At 42.3% G+C, this 23,315-nt stretch overlaps 2 protein-coding genes across 9 annotated transcripts in view; both read left to right on the top strand.

Moving 5' to 3' along the window:
* The first annotated feature begins 3,153 nt into the window (after positions 1–3,153).
* LOC115598879 lies at positions 3,154–7,840 on the top strand. The gene is made up of 3 exons (XM_030457296.1): positions 3,154–3,527; positions 6,792–6,891; positions 7,474–7,840. Exons 1-3 carry the CDS (start codon positions 3,154–3,156, stop codon positions 7,651–7,653), a joined length of 654 nt encoding a protein of 217 aa, XP_030313156.1. The 3' UTR covers positions 7,654–7,840.
* A 380-nt stretch (positions 7,841–8,220) lies between these two features.
* TCF12 (transcription factor 12) overlaps positions 8,221–23,315 on the top strand; it is a 168,873-nt gene continuing 153,778 nt past the window's right edge. For 2 of the 8 annotated variants that reach the window (XM_030457255.1, XM_030457262.1), the window contains exons 1-3: positions 8,247–8,391; positions 9,585–9,681; positions 10,454–10,526. In XM_030457255.1, coding sequence (XP_030313115.1) covers positions 9,607–9,681; positions 10,454–10,526 — 148 coding nt within the window. In that variant the 5' untranslated portion in view covers positions 8,247–8,391; positions 9,585–9,606. Of the gene's footprint in view, positions 8,392–9,050; positions 9,202–9,584; positions 9,682–10,453; positions 10,527–23,315 lie in introns of those variants that run through there. The other 6 variants (XM_030457257.1, XM_030457256.1, XM_030457261.1 and 3 more) reach the window with 6 other exon arrangements.

Below are 23,315 nucleotides of genomic sequence, written 5' to 3' on the forward strand. Positions count from 1 at the left end.
AATGTTAAAATCGTGTGAATGCATAAGATGTCTTCATCTGCATATGATAAAAGAGGGGATCAGATGCAAACTACTTCATTGAAAGGAAAGCATGGGTACAGTTGCTAGACCATGGCACTGAGTGCCACATCCAGTCTTTTTTTAAATGTCTCCAGGGATGGAGAATCTACCACCTCACCGGGCAGTCCATTCCATAGCCTGATCACCCTCTCCGTGAAGAAATTCTTTCTAATATCTAACCTAAACCTCCCCTGGCACAACTTAAGACTGTGTCCTCTTGTCTTGTTGAAGGTCGTCTGTGAAAAGAGTCCAGTTCCCACCTCGCTACAGCCTCCTTTCAGGTAGTTGTAGACAGCAATGAGGTCTCCCCTGAGCCTCCTCTTCTTCAGGCTGAACAGCCCCAGCTCTCTCAGCCTCTCCTCATAGGGCCTGTGCTCGAGTCCCTTCACCAGCCTGGTTGCCCTCCTTTGGACCTGTTCCAGGACCTCTACATCCTTCTTAAACTGAGGGGCCCAGAACTGGACACAGTACTCGAGGTGTGGCCTAACCAGCGCTGAGTACAGGGGCAGAATCACCTCCCTGGACCTGCTGGTGACGCTGTTTCTGATACAGGCCAGGATGCCATTGGCCTTCTTGGCCACCTGGGCACACTGCTGGCTCATGTTCAGTTTCTTGTCAATGCAGATTCCCAGCTCCCTTTCTGCCTGGCTGCTCTCCAGCCACTCTGTCCCCAGCCTGTAGCGCTGCATGGGGTTGTTGTGGCCAAATTCTATGATTCTATGATTCTATGAAGTCATCTGGCCCTGAGTGTATGTATGTCTGTCATGGAAATACTTTATAGTCAAAATAAAGATATGCTATGCAGAGGGATCCTATCACATTATTATTTCTGAAACTGGTTTTATTCCACTCTGAGACAGATACTCAGGATTTTCTGGATCTTAGATAATCAGGCCTCTTCAACATTTGTGTAAACTCCTCGAGATTCACTGATTTAAGCACTTTTTTCACTGTAATTCAAAGGGCAGTTCCATGTGCTAGGTATAAAGAGTTCTTAGTGTTCTTCAAAGCTGTGATTTTCCTCTGAATTTGGTCTTAGTCATCCCTTAGCTTCCCAGGATGGATAATGTGACAGTCCATTGGTTGTGTGAGGCAGAGAACCTGTTCCTTTCCTTGATGAGTAGGGAATTAGTGTTCAAGTGGGAATCCTGTGCATGTGAGGCCCATCTAGGCCTGGCTGTTGAATGGCTGTAGTCAGGCTGGTTCTTTCAAGCAGTTTTAGAGTAGAAAACATTACCTGTGGATTATGTGGCTTTTGATTATATTAAAGCAAATATTTCTTGGCCCCTGTGGAATTTTGGAGATAGGGAAATGTTCAAAAAGGTCTGTGTAAAACAGATTGCTGGTTTTAGCTCCTGGTGGCAGGCAGAATACCAGAAATTGTTCTGCCAGAAGGTAAATTACCTAATATCACCTTACACAGGCTCTACATCCTGTATTTGGGTTCTTTGGTTGCTGACAAGGGTCGACTTCAGCTTGTGTTTTCTTCAGTATGTGCATCAATGCAGCATCCTTTTTTTTTTGGTGTTAATGCCTCGCTTTCCTTGAAATTAGCAAGTAAGTTCTGCTTTATTAAGGTAACACATCCATCCTCATTAATACACTGCAGTTGCCACAAGTGATTTTCTCAGGAAACCAGGCTGAAAATTATATTTATGTTTTGTCTTCTCTGCAAATGAACTCCTGTCTGACTAGACAACATCTTTTCAGTGGGAGAGACCTTTTTGCTGACAGATGCTTTCCCCCAATAGTGTTCATCCTAGTGAGATATTAAAATGTCTCACATTGAACTATGTGATGCAATTGATCATAAAAATTTCTAGTGAAGGGCATATAGCTTACATAGGAAGTATACAATTTTGTATTAATTTCCTCACTGAAAAGATCTTAATTTTATAATCTCAGTTACATGGTTCTTTGTTTTAATCTCCAACAGCCCTTCATTGCTGTGGTGTTACCTCATACAAAGAATTGGTATGGCTGTGCTGACAGCTCCTGAACGAAAAGGTTGATACAACAAAGAGAGAAACTTTTTTCTCCAGGGATATAAATCTACTTTTGGTTTAATGAATACTTTGTTTAGGAATATTTTAAGGTGTTGTTTTAAACCAAGCTTTAGATCATACTGATTGTTTTTGTCACCTTTGAAGGCGGTGTAATTTTAGATTTTTATTAGGCTACTGTGTATCTCCTGTGACTACTTACTGAAGTAGCAAGGTCTGTAAAGGCAAGAAAACATGTTGCTTTTAGCTTTAAGTTGTTAGTTTTAGTTAATTTTAAAAAGGTTGGCTTAAACGAAGTAAGTACCCCAACACTTCCTGTGTGGATTTAACATCACTTTTTAAATTTTAACTGTTTCCCTTGCCACTGATGATGTTCAGTTTCACTTCTTGAACTACAAGCGGCAAAGTCAGAAGTTCTGCAGGGTGCATGCGGCCTGCGAGCTCCGCTCCGATGGAGGACGGAAGGACTGACGGACGGACTGACTGACTGACTGACTGACTGATGTCTGTGCGTGAGGCCGGAGCGGAGCCCGAGGGTAGCTGAGGGGGGATCAGGGCTCGCTTCTCCCGGCAGCGGCAGAAGGGCAGCAGGCAGTGGTGAGACTCCTTTCCTTCCCCCCGCACAGGGAGCAGCCGTTCCGCCTGCAGCCGCCCTGCCAGCCCCTCAGCGGGGGCCCGGCCGCCGCACTGCTCTGTCCCGCAAGGGCCCTCGGAGCGCCCCAGGACGGGGCGGTACAATCATTCCAGGCCTCGTCGGAGCCGGGTCCCCTCGGCTTTCATAAGCAGCCCCGCGGATGGGTCAGCCGCCCCGCCCCGGCAGCCTAAGGCGAGCAGCGGCCCCCGGCCCCTCCCGCCCGCTCGGCGCGGGCCCCACCACCCCCTCCGCAGCCGCTCCCCTCCCCCTGCCGGAACAGCCGGCCGGCGGAAGGACAAATAGTCCTCCCGCATTGTTCGGTTTTGCACAACTTTCAGCCGCAGCGGCGGGAAGCGGGACTGCTCTCCGTCTCTCGGTGGACGGTGCCGGTCCGTCATCGGCCCCGCCGAAGAGCGGTGGGGCCATGAAGCCGGACGGGGAAGGGGCCTAGCGGGTATGGGCAACTTCGTTGCCCCCGCTTTGCTCTCCCCGCGGCGTCCGGTCCCGGAGAAGGGAGGCTCGGCGCGGCCGGGGCGGTGCGGGGGGCGGGTCGTGTTCAGCGCGCCTCGAAGCGGGTGCCGCGTTGGACCCAGAGCTCCGCCGCGGGGCTGTGCGGCGCCGGGGCGGCTCCCCCGGAGGGACCGGCCAGCGGGGCGGGGGCGACCGCGATTTTCCACCCCGCTCGGTGGCCCTTGTCCCGCTGCCCGCGCTGAGCTGCCCGGCGGGCGGCTGCCCCGGGGCCCACTGAGCGGTGTTGCCACCTCCCCCGGTCTCTGGCTGCGGTCACGGACAGCGGGAGGCCCCGCTGTGCAGCGCCAGGCCCCGCTACGGTGAGCGGGGACGGGAGAAGCAGCCTCCCGTGGCGCCCTCCCGCCGCGATTTCTCCTTACTATAGCTTTTTTTCTCCCCCTTTTCCCCCCAGCCAACTTTCTGCTTTTGTAAGAATTCCTCCTGTGGAGATTGACCCTTACGGCGAGCTAAAGCTTTCACCTATCTGTTGCTTAGCCAGAAGTACTTGTCAGTGAGCATTTTGTCAGCAGCAGTAACAAATGAAGTGTAGCTGTCAAGTGATCCCACAGAGTAAGATTGTGACTTTACAGTAGCCAACCGGCGTGCATTCCCCAGTCTCCCTCTCAGTAAAACTGTTCGGTGACTGGTTTCACCATGATATTCTCCTGCAAATGTTCTAATCTTTCCTGTTGTAGAATATGTTACATAATATATATATGTTATATAATTTTAATTACGGCGAGGTAAATATAGCAGGCGGGGAGTGAGGCAGCAAATTCGGTTATCTATAAGATGGGCTGCAGTGATAACAGCAAGCATTGCGCAAGCATGACGCTTGGTCCTGGGAATATGGCTCTAAGCTCGTTTGCAGGATACTCTTTCAAAGTCTGCTTTGGAAGAAAGAGCTGCAGGAAGAACACAGTGCTTCCCCAAGAGCTTAATCCAAAAGTTTCATGCATGAGAAACTGGAATTGCTTTGTCCACGTTAGCTGCAAAGGGAACAGGGTCGTGTTCTCTGTATTGTTGACTCTAAGTGAGCATTGCTGTCTGTACTGGGGAGCCTATTAGAAGCAGTGGAAAGGGTTTGGTGGTTTAGGTGAGGGTGGGAATTTGTTGTTAAAAGAAACAAACTGGAGCGGGAGGGGAGGTTTGCTGACTTCTCTCCAGGGCTATGAATTTGCTGAGCAATAGCATTTATCATGGATAAAGTGCTGGCTGTGGATGCAGGCTGAGCACATACGTGTTGATTTAAAGGAGCCATTCCTCTGAAAATTTCATCCTGAGTCAAATGATCTGTTGGGGGACATCCTAGGAGCTCGTACAGTTTGGGTGGTGGCAGCAAATTAGTTCAGTATGGGTAAATTTACAAATAAATAAACCAAACGGAGGCATGCAACCTTAATGATTTTATTCACACGGGCATGATACATTCAATAGTAATACAGAATACATTTTCTCCCATCCCTGAATGCACAACAGCTGTCTGCTGTATCAAATATTTTTCCTCTAAGGAGTGGGTGGAAAGCGGTTCCTGCAGGCTGTGGAAACAGTGCATGAGGGTGATTATTTTCAGGAGTTTGTGCTCAAGTGATTTGGTTTTTATATTCCTCTTAATTTTTTAATATCCTGTATGTAATTTTTCATTTTCATGGTCATGTCAAAGCATGCAGAAGAGCATTGCCATCACCATCTGGCAGCTAGCAATTCCCTGATTGCTCTGGTTGGTAGTTGACCATATTGACGTTGGTAGATCAGCTGTCAGGGCTGTTACCATAAAGATTTGCAGTTGTGTGGGATGCTCTATCAGACTCTGGAGTTCGTGATGACTTTGTATGCATGGGTTTACTTGCCTGTTACTTGCAGAACTCTCTGTGACATACCCGAGACTTCTCTAAGGAAAGAATATTTATCCACAAGACTAATTTACCTTGATAGAAAATTCACCGACGATAATGTGATTGGGAAAGCATCTTCAGGAATTCAGCCCTGACTGCTGGAGTCCTTGCTCATGAAATCACTAACAAAATGGTTGGTGTTTATCATTGCTCTCATATTTCTGTGCTATCCTTCTGATCCATTGCTCCCTAGGTACTGAAGACCTATTTTTTTTTAAATCAGTGAAAGAAAAAAAGGGTGTAACGGTTGCAGCAGACAGCCTTCTATGTAATGTACCAAGAATGTGACACAGAAAAGCTGGAAGGTTTTAATTTCTAGATGGTTTGTGTAGTATGTTTGCCCCATTTGCACATTTGTAAGGAAAAAACGGTAATTAGGGATTGAACCAGGAATTAAACTGGAGGTATTTTCTTTGTTGCAAGTAGAAAACGTGTAGTTGTCTGAAACAGGTTTATTTCTTAAGATGTTTAAAAATCTTTTGAAGCCTTACTTGGGGAGTTTGTTTATCTCTCTATATAGAGAGAGATAAAAGAATACTCAGTAGCAGCTTGAGAAAAGGGTTGGAGATTCTGAGAATAGGTGAAAGACAATGATGCATGGACATAGAGTGATTCACCTCGAGGTTTAGAGTGTACATGTTAATTCTTACCAGTGTTGTGTGAGGAGGGCTTAAAACCCAAGCAGGCTAAGGATTCCAAGTCTCACCAATGTGGCAGATGATTTTAATTACCTGGGAAACATTAGGTAAATTTCTTTTTAGAGTTTTGCATGAGTTTCTTTTGAAATTTCTGAATTGGCCAATTCATTATGACTTTAGCTGGTAGAGCAATTTCACAGAAGCACAGAATGTTAGGGGTTGGAAGGGATCTCAAAAGATCATTGAGACCTTTAGGTTAGACCTACAGTATATTTTCTGCCAAAGCATACTTTCCCTTGCTGTGTTGTTGGGTATAATTTATGTTCTAGTCACTTTTCCACGGGTGCCTGGAAATGAAGTTTTTCCAAGAGGAAGGTCAAACCAGAGATGTAATGCAGAGGAATCACTGCTATGGTGTGACTTTAGGTAATGAGTGTGCTTACTGCCTGAATGAGAAAGTGACATCTCATTGTGGACCAGTTGCAATATCTTGTAGTATTTTGTTTCTCTTTAAATGCTGTGTCATGGATTATGGGGATGTATCATCTTCCAGTCAGCATTTCTAGCTGCAAATAAAAACCTGTCATTTTATACCCTAAAATCTTAGGTCAGAAAGCAAATAAAAGTATTTTAAATGAAGTTTTCATTTTAATACAATTACATGTCAGTACAAATAGTTGTAAGCATTATTGCCATCACTTATTTCAGATTTAGTCAGTTTTCTAATGAATGTTTAGCACTGTTGAAGCTTACTAACTGGTACTGACTACCGATACTGTTTAAAAAGCAGTGCTTCAAGAGAAACAATATTTTCAGTGTATATAAATAGGGGATCTTCCTTGTAACTAAAAGAAAAAATGTTAAAGGCCATAAAAGCACCTCTCTGTCACTGGGTGCTTTCCTCTGAAGTGGAGTATTATTTATACATGAAAGGGAAAAAAGGTATGTATTTATGTATCTCAGGGGCACAAAGAACAGAGGTCATTGTGTTGATATTTTAATACAAATTGCTTCCTGCATTTCTAAGTGACAAATACATGAATATTCATAGTATCATAAGGCCAGATGATCATCCAGTATGCTGCAATTACGGGAGAAAAATGGAGGAGAACATTTTAAAGCTCCAGAATCTCCAGTTTGTCGTTGGGGTGGTAAGTTTGGTATCACCCTCCTCTTCCTGCGGAAGATGTCGGAGTCAGGATCTGGGGGTGGGAAGCGCTGAGTTGGAAGGGACGGGCATGGGGCTGGAGATCCTTCTGCACAGCCTGTTGCTTTCCAAACCTGGGGGTCTGCCAAGCAGCAGCCTGTGAGGGATGAACATTCCCCTGCAGTGTGCCTTGCCTCGCTGCTCTTATTCTTTATCTCCCTGGAGCTTTTTAGGTTCTCCGGAATTTTAAATATCCTTTTGCATTGCCCTTGTGTTTTGCAAGCCCCCTCTTTCCAAAAGGTGAATACGCCAGTAGCTGCAGAGACTATTATTTTTTATTTCTCACTTTCAGAGGGGTGGGTTGGCAGCCCTCGGCAGCGAGGCTCGAGCCTCAGGTGGTGACAAGTCAGTGCCACCTGGGGGCTCTGCAGGCTCGGGAGACTGGCGGCGGGGTGGGGGGCGGCGTGGCCGGTCCCGGTGGGCTGCTTCCCGGCCCCGCGCCCCTCGGTCACGCCGCGGTCCTGGCTTAAGCTGTTGGGCGGGTGTATCCGAGCAGCTTAAACACATGAAATAAACTTCCCATCAGGACAGGCTGTGGTGCTGTTCACCAGGAGGAGATGCAGCACAGAAGTGGTTTGTCTGTAGCAGTGGCAGGACCCAAAGGAGGGCGCAGGTTCTTCGCACGCTGATTGCCACTCCCGCACGAAAACCCTCGGGCGGATTCGCCTTCAGCATCTCCCGTGTCGGAGAGGTGCAGTTTGTTTGAACGCGTGCTCTTGCATTAACATACCCAGCTTGATGCTTTGACTTGTTATGGTTTTAATTGTATGTATTTAAGAGGAAGCTGGTAATGGATGTTTAATGCTTGATGTAATTCATATGCAATTTTATTTTGCAAATTAAGAGTGTGTATTGCTGTATTAAAAGTACGTAAGGCATATTTTAGGCTATGTGGACTCTGTGATAAGGTATTTTGAGGCACGTGCGTAGCTACCAGCGCTGCACCCCGTGGCTTTTTGCAGGCGGCTTGGAGATGAGTTGGGGAGAGCTCCGAGCCCCAGCGGAACGTGTTGGTGGGCGCCCATTGCGGTACGTCCCGAGTGGGCCGGCGGCCGACGGGTCCCGCTACTCCCCGCGTCACAACACACACACCCTCCCCCCCGGCCAGCGGTGCGGGCGGCTCCCCGGGCCCCGCCGCTCTTCTCCGCTGCTGGGGCGTCCCGGGGGCGAGGCGGCTGCCCGCGGAGGCGTCTGCCGTCCGACAGCGGCGCGGCGCGTCAGGGGTTAAGGCCGCGGCGGCGCTCGGCGCGGAGGGATACGGACTCGGAGCCGTGAACGTGGTGCTGAGGCTCTGTAAGCAAAAAAATGTCTGCCTGAGGGAAACCCACAAGTTCCTTCCAGCGGGGGGGGGGAAGCGCTCGGCTCGTCACCTCCCACCCAGCTCCGCGGCCCGCCCGCCGCCGCCGGCCCGGCCCTCACCACCGGAGCGTACGGGGGGCAGCAGGTAAGTGCGGGAGGCGAGGAGCCGGGAGAAGTTGGAAGAGAGCGGGGAGGGGGTGTGTGTGTGTGTGTGTGTGTGTGGAGGGAAGCGGCGGCCGGGCGCTCGCAGAGGCGAGGGGCAGGGGGCCGCGGCCGGGCGGGAGCGGGGCTGCCCGGGGGACGCCGCGGGGGCGGCGGGAAGGCCGCGGAGGAGGTGGAGGCGCCGCCGGGCAGCCTGACGGGCGGCAGCCGGGGTCAGCCGCCAGGCTGGTGGCGCGGCGTGCTAGGGTCTTCGCCGGCGGCGGGGCGGGCCGCGGATCCCGAGCGGGTTACAGCGCCCGGCCCCGGGCAGGAGCGAGTCTCCGCGGGCGGCGTTCGGGGTGCGCGTTATCCGCCGCGCCGCTCCCAGTGCTCATAAAGGACCCGCGGCGGCTGCAGCCCCGGCCCCTGCTTGCCGGGTGGCTCCGAAACTTGGAGGGGAGCGGGGTTGCGGCCGCGCCCCCGCTGCTCCCCCGCGGCGCCCGCCGGGCACAAGGGAAGGCGCGGACCCGCCGCCCCTCCTGCACACCCCTCAGCCCCCACCCCCCCCTGCCGCGCGCGCGCATTCCACCCCACGGCTCCCCCCGCCCGGCGGCGCGCGCCCGGCCCCGCGCCGCGTGTGCGCGTGCGGTGCGCGGGTCCCGCCCCGCCGCGGTCCCGAGTGCGGAGCGAGGATCGCGGCCCGCGGGCTGAGGTGGAGAGGGGGGTGGGGGAAGGTGGGCGGCAATGCCGGGGCAGGGATGGCTCCGCTGAGGCACATCCAGCCCCGCTCGTCAGCCCCATTGTTGCGGAGACAGTGAGTCACTTAATCTCTCGCTAATTCTCCGGACTTCGGCGGGCCGCGGCTGTTTATTTGCTTTCGCTTTGCCTGAGGGGGGGGGGGGGGGGCGGGACGTAATTCCTGGCGGCGGCCCCGCTGCGGCGCGGCTGTGTCGCTGGAACTGGGGGAGAAGTGGAATGAGGGAGAAGAGGGAGCTTGAGGAAACTTGAGGAGAGTTGGTTAGTTGGGGGAAGCTGCTGCTGGTTCCGCCAGCCCGCCCGGTGAAGGGGGTGCCTGGGATCCCCCCCCGCCCCACCTCAGGGGGCCGGACACCCCCGGCCGTCTGCGCCAGGGGCCGGGGAAAGGCAGCAGCCCCGCGGTCAAGTCCTCTCCGTGCCTCTCTCCCTGTGCCCGCGAAGGTGATCGGAGGAGCGGAGGAAGATGAACTCCCAGCAGCAGAGGATGGCGGCGATAGGAACCGACAAGGAGCTGAGCGACTTGCTGGACTTCAGCGCGGTAGGGACATTCTGCTGGGGCTTCTCGCTGCTCTCTGTGGTAAAGCCAACTGAGGAGTAGGGGCAGCCCCCTGCAGGGCTCGGCTGGGTCCCTCTCAGCCAAGTTGGACACCTGAACTTTGATGTAATGTCTAGACTTCCAGATTTAATACTGTAATACCAGCTGGGTCAATTGGTTTAACTGGTTAAAATCAGGCTGACCCAGTGATGGCATAATCTAATAATTAACGTTTGTTAAGCTGGAGTGTGGCACTGGTACTTTGCCTTGTTTATTCTTCTCATTTTTTTAAACAACCAAAAGAAAATTTTATGTCCATTGTGACAGAGGTTAGACCCTGGTTGTTTCTGTAGTATTTTTGGCTAAGAAAATTACAGGTATTTTCAATGTGATACTCTTAACAGAATTCAAAGAGGTGCTTGATTAATGAATGTAATAGGAAACTACTCATTCTCAAAAGCTGCCTTTACACAATGGCTTTGAACTCTCAGATCACTAAGAAATAGTAGCAGTATTTAACATATATAGCTCTTTTAAAATTGGCATTGTAGCAGTAGGTCTAATTTTTTTTTAAGTTGTTCATGTGGGAAAGAGATTTTAGTGGTATAAATTTCAAGGAGTACTTAATGATTTATGGATCTAAACATGCGTCTTGCATTCTGTTTTCTAGCAGTTTCCTCTGTTTCCTCTTAGTTTTTTTAAGTTTTCATTACTAATTTAGCACTGAGTTTCAAAGACAATTTATAGACATTTTTTTCTTTTTCTTGTTTTACAGATGTTTTCCCCACCTGTTAATAGTGGGAAAACCAGACCAACTACACTAGGAAGCAGCCAGTTCAGTGGATCAGGTAGGATGCATCCGAGATATATAAAGTTCATGTAGCTAGGTCTTGGTGTAGATATTAGTCTTCATGTGCTCAAAATATGGTAATTTTGTTTGGACATATTCTCATTAGGCATGCAGATTAATTAGAGATGTGCTGTTTTGATCTGACTTAGAACACATTTTGTTAACTTTAACCACAGTTTTCCTCTTTATGTGCCTTAGGCTACCTATCTCAGTGCAGTTACGTGTTGAGTATCTCCAGTTGTACTTACATGCAAGTCATCTGTTTATCTGTTATGTTAAAACTGAATGGCTTCTTTGGTTTTGTTTGTTTAATGAAATCAAATTTGTCCATTCAATTGAAGCATTTCCCAGCCTATATATGAAAGGGGAAGACACTTCAGTAAAATGCCAAATAATGAAATACTGCTGACTCAAGGATAGCTTTTAAAATTCAGTTCTTAAAGAAAATGTAAGACTAGTACAATTTTCTAGTACTGTGCCCTTCTGGAAGTCTTGAGGAATACAATTCTGCTGTGTTGAAACATTTCCAGTTCATCTGGTAAACAAGTAACTGTCTTTACATGCTGCATTTATTTTGTCTTCAGCGTGTTTTACTTAAACTCCACCTAAGAGCTGTTCTCAGAGGCTGGTGAACTGAGCCTGTAATGTGGAATTTTTTAACAGATTCTTTGTTTCAATGTAAGAACAGTATATTTTATACTACTTACAAAAGAGAAACTAAAGTAACTTCTTGATGATGCATTTCCTTCTTTTTTATGTATGCTTATTTTTAGTGAACACAGTAAAGTGATATTTTTGATTTTATGAATAAACCAGGGATGTTTATATTTGAGATAATGTTAATGAAAATAAATTTTTAGAATGCCAGTAGAAGAGGGAAGTTGTTGCTTGAAGTTGTGCAGTACCATTGCCTGTTTGCTGCCTATGTTGTTAATTTGACAGCCTGAATGAAACCTTGGATTTTAGTGAGACTTTAGAATTTTTCTTTTTAAAAGCAGCATAAGAATCATTTAATTTTATAAACTCTTTGGAGACTACCTCCACATTTAATTACATCAAGTTATATAGCAAATTTTGTAAATGTAATATACCTGAAGCATTTTATGTTTTCTCTTGGTTTTGCCTGTTCTTTGAAAGCACATCAAGTATAAGGTAATGGCAATAGTAAGACAGCAAGTCCATATACAATATAGTTACATTTTTTATTTTTTAATACAGGTATTCATGACAGTTGTTGACATTCAGGCAGACACAACTTATTGTGGGGAGCATAACCTATGTATCTCATTGCTCTTTTCCCTCACTTTTTTGAAGGGGTAGAATATTAAAACTTTTATTTTTAGTTTAGCTCTTCCATCAGTCTTAGGTAATGTGGCTTTCCCTATTCCTGTGTAATGCTTCCCCTTCTTCCCTTGGATGGCTGAGAAAAAGGGAGAATTCTAAAATACTTAACTTTAAGTAATTACTTAATACTGGTAGAAACAGTATTACTGACTTTGTGGATTTCTTTGCCAATGTATCATCACATAAATACCAATCATGAGCAATCACTGCAGCTGTCAAACAAGCTACAACCTTAGCTGAATTCCTCTTGGAAAATATAATGGTAAATGCTTGTATGTTTTAATTCAAAATATTTGTAGTTGTAGAGACTTACTGGTTAGTGGGATTATATGCCTTAATTCTTGTAGTGCTGTGACCTAAGCCTTGACCTAGGGGGATTACTCTGCAGGAGTGAGAGGTGACAAACTTCTCTATGTTAACTGTGAGTCAGTGTTAAATGTTGTAGAAAGACTGTGTTAAAACAATAGACAAAATATAGACATCTAATGTCTAGCATTGTGATTTAGTTGTGATCTTGCTTTACTTTCAAGTGTTCTGTAACTTCTAGGACTAGCAGTGTGTGAAAACATTTTTTAATGCTAGAGAAACATGAAAGGAGGAGATATTTATTGCTTTGGGTTATCTAGCATGAAAAAGCACAGATTCCTAAAAATTACTTAAATCTATTCTTTGAATACTGATTGATGCTAAGTCTTGCAGAGACTTCCTGTGTTTTGGTGGCAATCAGAAAAGTGAAGCTTGCTTTGGTATCTTTCCCATTAAACTTAGTTGTTTTATGTTTCTGATGTCTTTATAAGCGTATTAAAGGAAAATGTTTCTCTTTTCCTGGTTGGAGTAAGAAGGCATTTTTTTGCTTGTTGTTATTCCACCCCCTTTTTATCATTTAAACTTAACATAAACAAATCTGAAAATGCCTTTCCTGTCCCCCCCCACACTTAGCAGTGGCTGGAGATGCAGCCTAATGACCCCTGATAAGTAGGTGAAAATCAGTTGCTTGACTTCTCATGGCTCTTAAAACTATATTTCTGCGAAATAGGAAGAAGGAATGCTCATCATGCATTTTCCTTGTCACCCTCCTAGGCTCCTAGTTTAAAAGAACAAATTAGTTGCTGTTCAAGGATGGTTAAATTCTATTTGTTTTTCAGGTGTGGCTTTGGGAAGTGTTGGAAATACTAGGATGTTTGTTATTACTTCTGATGTAACAAGCTTACTCTGGAATATTTCTCTTGATTATGCTGTAAAACTATGTGTAACTGGGTTGCACAAATCAAAGACCGAATATCTTTAATTTTCAAGAAAATACTGTCTTGGATTAGCAAATTAAGATTATCTTTTAATTAAAAGATATATAAAGTCTGATAGGTAGGTTTGCTTTCTATAGGTCAATCAGCTATGAATGAAAGCTACAAATGAAGGAAGTGAACTAATCTGATATAGTATCTTATGACAGTAAGTCATGTAAGCTGCTGATAAAGTCAAATAGCTTGGTCAGACTACTGGTGAAAATAAACATATGTGAAAAGTAACCTGATAGGTAAGTAGGTGACTTAAGCTACAAAATACTCCTTGTTATACCTGTTGTAATTACGTCTTCCTTAAAACAGAACTCCCCATTCTTTTCTCCTCCAAAACTGACTTGTGAAGATAAAGCCATTTCTGTCTTTGAAATTGCAGAAGGAGAAGGCAGAAGTTAGGTTCTATTGGGCTTTCGAGTGAGGATTTTCTTTAGACTTTAAAAAAGATTCTGTGTTGCTGCTATGGTGCAGAACAGTTCATGATTTACAGTTAAATTTTGCTTTTTACATCTGTCAAAACCAGAAAATGCATGAAGTACAAACCTGTGTAGTTACCCATTTTGTCTGATGACCTTTATTTATTATAGCAAATCCATGAAAACACAGGCACAACATACAGGTGTCTGCTACAGGTAATAATAGTGCAATTTTCCTGTGGTTTCCAGCAGCTTTTATCTCAATTTCAATTTTTCCTGTGATTGAAACTTTTAAATCTCAGATGTGGCACTCTAAAATAAGCTCCTTTCTTTTTCTTTTGCAAATAAGTTCTTAGATGTTAAAGAATGCTGTCTCTGAGACAGCAGTTTTCTACGTGTCCTACTGCCTTCAGTTTTTGTAGCCTACTCATTGGACCAATAGCATTATTTTGGCATGTGGCTGTGCACATGCATTTGAGAGATACCAAGTCAAAACCAGAAAATGGTGTGGTGTTTAAAGAAAGAGGTACAGTTCCAGAGCCAAGTCATGCAAATAGGGCACTTATTTTACCTGTAGGATTCTTCTGAAGCTCATGAAAAACGAGTACATGTTTCTCTGCTGACAGCACTGGGCACAAATCTTGTTTGTACCCAGGCATCCCTCAGAGCAGACCTGCATGCAAAAAGCTCCAAACCCTCTGAATGTATCTGTTCAGACAGGTTAGATATGTTTGTATCAGGTTGGTACCTCTTCATGCAAATTCAAGAGGCTGCCCTATCCACTTTTGTCTTCTAATTTGGGGTTTGTAAGGACTGCATTGGGATAGACCACTAATTAGTAGGTTGATGCAAAGACCATGTAAGTTGATAGGGTGCCATTAACCTGAGTGTCCCTAAATTAGGACTGTGTGTCTTGAGACTGAACACAATGGCATTTCTTTAGTAGGTCTATTAAGCTACCTAACAGTGTTCCCAGTATGCGCAAAACCTGACTTGTATTTTAGTCCTTATTTGTAATTTCCTTTTTAGTTTTGCATTAGCAATTCCTTGTAAAAGAAATGCAATAAGCCAACATTGAGACCATTACCTGGATGGGCAAGGTTTTACATGCAGTGTTCATTAATCTACAGTAAGTGTAAGAGAAGAGGCACCCTTAATTCCAGTCTTGGAGAAAGCGGTAGAAAGTTGAGACTTTTTAATGTATGCAAATTAGTGCTCCTAACCTTTAAAAATACATTATTTTTTTTCTTCTTTTTATCAGAACTATTATTCCTAGGAATAATCAATTCTCTGATACCATTCTGTGTGGTTATGGTACAGTCTCCTACTAAGGTATTTTACTTGTTTATATAATCCCTAGTTCCTGCTCTTTCTCCCTGACTTAGGGAATTGATTGGTCTCATGCAGTCACAAAGTCTTGTCCTACAATGCATCAAGATTTGACAGACTATTTTTACTTAAAAAAAAAAAAAAAAAAGTGGAAGGCCTATAGTTTAGGAATCTGACTGTATTTGTTTTCTCATCCAAAATACATTACTAGCCTGTGTGTTTTTGTTTATTTTACAAAAGAAGATAAGCTTATTGTGTGTTAAATGCCAAAAATCTAGGGTGGCCTGTTAAAATAAACATTAGGTCATGCAGCTGTGTGGCTTTTTATTATTTTTAATATCTAGTTTGTACTCTAGTTCTATTAAAAGTGAACCAGCACACCTGGTAACCTGGTATTTGATCTGGGATCTGAGGGGTGCTAAATTCTGTGTTCTTCTGAAGAACCTGGGAAGAGCTGTAGTAACCTCATGCTTGGAAGCAGAAAGGTGTCTGTAGCTTCTTTCTCCTCTAGTTGTTTGTAGAGGATTATCTTTCAGATGGACCAAACAGAAGTGAAATGAAGATTTCAGTCTGGATTCCTCACCTATTGCGTTTACAAACCAGAAGGGTGAAACAGGGTTTGTAAATATGTGATTGCATCTTGCCTGTTGGCAACATTTTTCTCACTATTGCTGTGTCTTTTCCTCCTCTCCTTCACTTCCTCCATGAACAGTCTTAAGATGTACAGCATATAAAGAAAGGGCTAAGTAACTGCTTCCATATTGCTGCTTAAGAAAGAGGAGGAGAAAAAACATTGGACAAATGAAGGGAACCAATAACTCAACTGTAAAACAGACAGTCTCTTGCAACTTGTGGTCATGTGTAATGAGGTTTTTTGGAAAAAAGGAAAAGGAAGAAAAAAGGAAAAATTACTGGAGCAGCTAAGTGTTCCGAATCTAGCTTGGGCAGCAGACAAGTAGGTGTTCACCCATCATTTACTGCCATTTGTTATGGTTTTGAAATGTCTGTAAGGTGGTGGTATGAACCTTATGTCAGTTGATCAGAAATTTCTTGCTGTCTCCCAAACAGCTAACTAGAATTTTTAGTAGCATTTGGCCTGTCTTCTGTTTAGAGTTACACCTGACACTGTTAATAAGGGAAACCAACTTTTGCTGTATTGATATGTAGAGAGCATTCGTTCAAGAGGTTAGTCTTGTATTTCTAACAGTTGGTATTATCAGGGTGAGAGCAGCACTGTGTTTACAAGCACAGCCTCTAAGCTGCAGTCCCTGTTATAAACATTCCTGCTTCACAATGCAAGGAAGATCTTTGCAGTGTTATTTCTGGGAGGCTTCAGGTCACAATAGTGCCTTGTCCTTTCCTGGTGTGCATGGGGCACCTCCCACTATCACCCTCCACCCCAGCCAGTAGCTCTTTGATCTGCTGAATTTTTCTCCTTTATTGTAAGTGATGAGTTGCTTTGGAGGTGCTTTGGAGAGTGTTCTTAATGGCATATGGGAAGGAATATTATTTGAAATTGCCTGTTGCTGTACTCTTGGTTTTAATCAGAGAGCAGTGTTGATATAAATGCAAACATGAGGCCTAAAGGTTTGGGTACAGTAGAGGAAGGATTCTGCAAAGATACTGGGGGTATATATGTTGCTTGATGGGTTCCTTTGCTTTCAAGAGAAGTATAAATTAGGTTCTTACGTATTTGTGTGTCCTTTAAGGGCAGTTAAACTTGTACTCAGTCCCTTAATTACTGTAGAACTTTTATTATGGTTGTAGCTCTTTTGTTAAGGTTTTAGGCTTTTTGGTTATATTTGTTGTCTTGTTTTTGGCAAGGGAAATGTATGTTAAAAGCTTGTTATTTGTATATACCTACCAAAGTTCCCCTTCCCCCCACTTTTTTCCCAGCTGTCACACAAAGAGGACTGAACCTCTTAGTAATTTTGTATACCAAGCTGGTATGACAGCTGTTTGTCTCAGATAATTCTGTTTTATCCATAGTTGAGCCTATAGATACTTTTATATAGAGTTCTGTTAATCTACTATATGCTATCAACTTGCTAAACTGTATTTTCTTTAAGTTGCTAGAGGTGCAGTATAATCTTTCATGGTTGAAAATTATGTGTATTAATAATAGAAGGATGTTTAAGGCACTAATACAGTACCACACCACTTAGTAAAACTGGAGTTTGTGGAGACTTTTAAAAATTGAAACGTGCATAAACCTGAGTCATTTACTAGACCTCCTGAGCTGACTTTTCTTGCTTGCAGAGATGCAGTTCTTGTTTTTGGAACTCTGCTGTTGAAGGATTATGTTTTTGAGCAATGCCATTGAGCATTTTTAGAAGCATTATAAAATTTCAGAAATCTATAGATACAGATGTGATCTATGTACTACAGTAAATGTCTCTTATCTTGAATTTCCTTCCAAAATATTAGTTTACCACACTGTCAAATTCAGATTCAGTGAATAGCTTCACCAAACAAAGTATGCTCTCTAAAAAATGTTATTTAGAGATGTTGTCTAATGTAATGTGTTAGCACTTACTTCTTCAGAAGTATATAGCAAAGCTTGATTACTTCTGTGTGTCTTCCTGTGAGGAAGTCACTAGATTTAAATATAGAAATAAAAAAAGCACTATTTTCTTCTGCATGTGGGTTGTTTGATAGAGACTACTTTGAACACATAACTAGCTTTAAATTGTGTATACATAAATCATAAAAATAAGGCATTGTAAGAAAAGGGGGAAGAGTTGTTGCAATGGATAGTTATCAGTCTAAGGACAGGAAATGTGTTTTTAATCTCTGATTCTTTCTGTCTGAAGTAGTAAAGGGCACTCTTTCAATTTTCAAAAAAGTTTTTTATTAGTATGAAAGTCTACAACACTCCTAGTCTAGAACAGTTCTATTGTATACTTCAGCCTGATGATTTGGAAGTGCTTGTGGACTTCTTAAATACCACAAGCTGTTATTTACTAGTGGTTGTAGGGGCAAATTTGTGGGTTTTTGTGTGGGTTTTTCCTTTTTTCTTTTCCTTTTTTTTTTTTTTTTCTATTATGAGGCTAAGATGAGATAATGATAATTTTTTTTAATGTCTTGAATGAATGCCTTGTTTTTTTTTCATTTGTAAAACAAAGCTCTGTTTGTAAACACAACATCCAAAAACATAAAGGACATACTTTTTGGTGAAGATGTTAACTGAATACCAAGAATGATCAGAAAGAGCAGCTTTTGTTATATTTAATAATATCTCACTGTCTTCAGAGGATAGGACTTTAGGACTTTGTTAGATTCTTCTTGTATGCTAGGAGTGTAGTGTTTGTGGTTTTTTTCTGAAGAAGGAGCTGAAATTGCTTTAAATAAATAAACTATGTTCTTATGGATGTAATATAGAAAAATCTCACTTCATACAAAAATAATTGTTGCTGATGTTTCGAAATAGTACTTAAAATGGGGTGTGGAAGAGGAAGAAACTTGATAAAAGGATGTACTTTGCAGCCCTGTTTGTAGAATAATGATCCTTAGCATAAAAGTAAGTGAGGTTTGTCTTAGGGAAGTTGCACACTTCCATCTTAGTGCTATGAAAACTTCAGAAGCTGCTTGTACCATAGAACTGCATTTGTAAAAGGAGGTAAAAAGTGTTCACTTCTGGTACTACACACAATTTTGTTTTGTTGGTAAATGGAAAATAGGTAGATAATGTTTTACCTGCAGCTGACAGTTTTGAATTATTAGATTCTTTTTCTGAAGTTAGTCTTGTTTATGTCAGGGGACCTGATTTCTTGCTGCTGAAGTTCTGCAGAGATTGCCTATATTGTTTTTTGTAAGCACATGAGATTTATGTCAGGGTTTCCAAGTCTGCTTTTTTCTCAATATTGCAGACTAGTTTTTTCTGTACCGTTTGTAGCTGCAAGGATGGTGGTATCTCTGTGTCTTTATCAGGTTCTTAGTTACGTGGAGTTTTAGTAAGAAATGCAACCACCTGTTTTGCTGGTTTACTTTCCTTTGCATGAACAAAACTTAAGGAAGTATTTTGTGTGTTGGCTCTGGAAGAGTTCTTTGCTGACGAAGATGAAGCGGTGGGAAACTCAAGTTAGTCTGGCTTGGGTTTCTATATAGAAGCCTGTTCTGAGACTTGAGTTGTGGAAACTACATTTTAGATGATGTATTTTTCCCTTTTTAAAATGCAAAGGTGAGTGGGCAGAACTAATAGCTAGAAAACCATACCTAGTAAAAGAAAATCCAAATTTGGTCTTTTCTAGTTGTGTACATTTTTCAGGTAAAATACCAATGAATATCAGACCATGAATGTTCTGTGTGTTAAATGAAATAGAGTTCAAACCAAAGTTTACCTTTAATTCAATATAAACAAGAACTTTGTCTGTAGCATTATTTGATGTCTCTGTTCTTTTTAGAGTATGAGCAAAAGATTTTGCTAATTTTAATATGTATAAATTCATCTTTGAGTGTGAACTGATTCATAGTCCTCCCATCTTCTTACACATTCAGATTTTACACACAAAATCTTCAGTGTATTGAATGGTTCTAAGTCTTACCTAAAATAAAACCTGACTGTACATTGGTGGTTTCTGTATGTATTCTTTGCATTTTTAACATCTGTCTTAAAGTCCAAAATAAACAGTTTTTTGTTTTTGGGTTTTTTTTTTTTTCCTTGAATGAGGCAATAAGGAGGGAACCAGACAGAAGATGGGTGTATAATATTGGCATATAATGTATAGTGTGAGAAAAAAAATGTAAGGAGTTTACTTTGAAATAACATTGCTTGCAAACAGAATTAGAGACACTGTCTTTAAAGCCTAAAAGATGTAGATGAATCCATTACAAAGTAATTGATTTTCATATTTTGCATGCTGTAGGGGTGTCTTGTAACTAAATACCTCTTGAATTTTCTGCTGTGTTGCATTAGTGTTAGGATGCTGTTGGAGATAAATATACTTCTGAAAATCCTAGAGTATTTTTAGTCTTCTGTAGGAGAACGGAATTACCTGTTTGTATTTCTGGTTTTTGTTTCTTTGAGGGCAAGATACTATGGTCTTGGTGTTATCCCAAGAGCTATTATGGCTACTCTGTAAAGTGATTAAACAAGGCAGCTTTGATTGTGGGACAAACTTTTGTTATTTTGTGGTGTTTTTTGATGCGACACCTATCCTGTTCCAGTTTCTTTATGCAGCAACTTCATGAGTCATAATCCTTGCAAAAGATCACAGCTTAAAATAATCACTGATTGTTTCCTTGCAATTCTATTCACTGCCCACTGCAAATAAACAAGAGCAGAAATGACAATATCGTTTAATCCTTTAATGTTTGCTTTTGACGTGCAAAACATTCACTTGTAATAGAGAAGTAATCCATGAGGAGGGTAGCTGCTCTTTCATCTTCCTGAATGCTAAATGAAGCCAAGGCTTTTAGAAGGGATGGTGATTTAATGAAGATGACCGAGTTTTGGAGTAATGAAATGCTTTTGTGTATTTCTAAAAATGTTGCATAGTGCTTACTACTGCAGAGTTCAAATGGTTGTTCTGTAGTATGTCTCTGCAAGATAACTGCTTCTGATGCCTTGGTGCAAGGGGATTGCATCGTATGGTAAATCAGAAATTTTTCCCTTCATTTAATTTTATAAAAGAAATACACATCTCTGCCACTTTGTGTATCAATGCATGTAATGTCTGACATGTGTTCTCTGCTCTGTGTAATGCTTTTATTTTGGTAACCTTGAAAATATCTCTGATATCGTATTCCCTTGCCAGAGGACAGTAATAAGCCCACAAAAAAACAGAGCATAAATTTTGTCGATATTACTTATGACAGCAACATCTGAATTAGATAGTTTTCTTGCAAGTACTCATAAGATGCTGAATTGAAAAAGCTCCTCGGCAAAAAAAGAAAACTCTAAAACAAAAAAACCTACAACATACTGAAATACCCAACCAAACAAAAGCCTCCCCAGCCCCCAATAACAACTCAAACAAAAAAGCCCATCTTTGTTCCCTTTCAGTTTTTCATTTCATTAGTTTATTTAGAATATTAAAAAAAAAAGTATCTCTAATACTACTGCTTCCAAAGCAAGCTTATACTGTGCCTGATACAAAAGAATGGAGAAACTTTAAAGGATGGGAGACCATATCTCCTGAGCGTGCTTTCCCAGCATCTTTCAGACCTTCATGAATCAATGAAAAGACCTTTTATTTTTCACCTCAGTCCCTTGCAAGTGGGAAGTAATCAACTTCTGTCAAAGTTAATTTAATGGGGGTTTTTTTCCATTTATAATTTAAAGAACTTTGTGATTCTTTTTGCAAAAAGTCTGTTTGTTAGTCTTCAGTGTGAGTCCTGTAAAATACAACCAGAAGTCATCCTAAAGGTTGCTAAACTATTTTAGGGTTGCCAGGAACGTAAGGAATGTGACCGTGTTGTACTTTTCTCACTGGCTTACAGGGAAGTTATATCTGACCATCCAGGGTGAATGAACTTAGGTGAGCAACAGCAGGCTGGGTTTTGACTACTTTTTGAAAATTCTTATAATGGAAGTGCAGAAATGAATACATAACTTGAATTTCCTTATACTTTTTAATGGCTTGAGTTATTGGCTACTCCTTATGTAGTAGTATATGTGTCAGATTTTGTTACAAAATTGATCTTGTGAGTGATATATTTGGCATGGATGCTTAATAACTGTATGTTTGGTGAATAAATTTCAAGATATGACAAGGCTGTCTGTGTATACATGTCTGAATAGAAGGTGAAGCATTATAAGATAATATATTTTTTAGAGTGATGTTGTAAAACTAGAGCTTATACTTGTGTGTGTCCATTATATACATTAAATCTTCTTTATTTTCAAGGTACTTGTTGAGTACTGAATAATGGCTTCAGTCATCTGCTTATTTACTATGTACCAACACTTTCTGTTTTCCCCATCCTGTTAGGGGATATTGGGATCACAGAAAAGGTAAATGCCTGTGTATGGGAGATGCTGTGTAATGCAATGTATGTTCTGTGCTAATGGTTATAGTCCTTCTGGCCCTTGAGTAGTCTATATTTGTTTTAGAAAGTGAATGCCATTTCTTTCCCCAAATGCAACTGTTTATATGTAGGTAACCTGAGTGCCCTGGCAACCATCATCCGAAAAAATGTTTTGTACTTTATATTTCTGCAAGTGAAAGCTGGTGTGTACATGGCAATGTGACTTGTGCTTCAGAGAGGAATCAGTCAGAGTTTGGCCATCTCTCATGTGTGTGTCATAGGTTGCCTCCAAACTGGGTACTGAAGAACATGCTGTTGCCATAGCAATGAAAGTCCTTTTGAAGGCAGGATTCTTGGCAGAGCTGTTGCATCTCCTAAAGTGCTTGGTGCATTGATCTGAAAGTACCTTGTCAGTATTAGCACATAGCTGTAGTGAGAACAGCAGGAAGTATAGCTTTCTCTAAAATACATGATTTTATTTTTATCAAAACTGTTGGTTGAACTCCCTGTTTATTTAAAAATCTTACACTGTGAACAATTCTTATATTTAACTTTCTTAACAACTATATAGGTTGGGCTGTTTGTAACAGCTACCGAGTGTTTATTGCAAAAGTATCACTGTATTGCTGTCAGTTTCCTGCAGTAGTTGTCCCTTATAGGACTTTGAAATTATACTTCTGGAGTTTCCTGTCAGCGTAAAACCACGCTGCTTTATTTGTAATGCTTTTCAGCTTGGAGGTTTCCTTTTTTCTTAGTCAATGGTTGCCTTGTTCCCATATAATTTATTTTCCAGAACCGTAAATGTGACACTTGAAGGGGAGAATCACTTGTGGAGATGCATAGTTCTGTATTTATTTGGGAAGGATAGCTCATGTACAGTCCCTTTTTCAGGAAACCTGGATAGGTCTCTGTGTATAAATATATCCTCCTCAGAGTTCGATTTTGCTATCAAATTGAGAAAAAGCTGTGAATTGCTTGCATTCCATCAGCTCTACAATTTTTTGTGTTTATAACAGAAGTTTTCTTCCTCAAGATGAAGTGTCGGAGTGCAGAGGCAACTTGTATAGTGCAGATACTCTATAGACAGCATTAATATCCATTTCTACAAGTGCTGGGAGGATAGAGTTGGTAATGTTGTTTTCCTTATTTAAAAAGCTAGATCAATTTTTAAACAGGAATCTAAAGAAAAAGTGAACACTTTTCCAAGTCTCCAGGTGGCAACTAATGTGATTAATACTCTTCAGCATGTTCTTTCATCTGGACTGGGATTTCCATGCTTAAAGGTTCCTTTATTATTGAAGGAGCCTCTAGGAGAGAATTTTGAAGTTACCCATGTAGTTTGCTCCATCCTTTGCAGCTTTTTATGTGACACAGTCTTTAGCTTTTTCACTTTCTCTGAAATAGTAGCTATAGATGAGAATTAAGCACTTCATT

The sequence above is a fragment of the Calypte anna genome, chromosome 10 (assembly GCF_003957555.1).
Source record: "Calypte anna isolate BGI_N300 chromosome 10, bCalAnn1_v1.p, whole genome shotgun sequence".
Taxonomy (NCBI): domain Eukaryota; kingdom Metazoa; phylum Chordata; class Aves; order Apodiformes; family Trochilidae; genus Calypte; species Calypte anna.

Coding starts and splice junctions, on each gene's coding strand:
- LOC115598879 (XM_030457296.1), top strand. CDS start 3,154: ATGGGCAACTTCGTTGCCCCCGCTTTGCTCTCCCCGCGGCGTCCGGTC. Junction 3,528..6,791: donor CAGCGCCAGGCCCCGCTACG/GTGAGCGGGGAC, acceptor GAATATTCATAG/TATCATAAGGCCAGATGATC. Junction 6,892..7,473: donor TCCAGTTTGTCGTTGGGGTG/GTAAGTTTGGTA, acceptor ACTTCCCATCAG/GACAGGCTGTGGTGCTGTTC.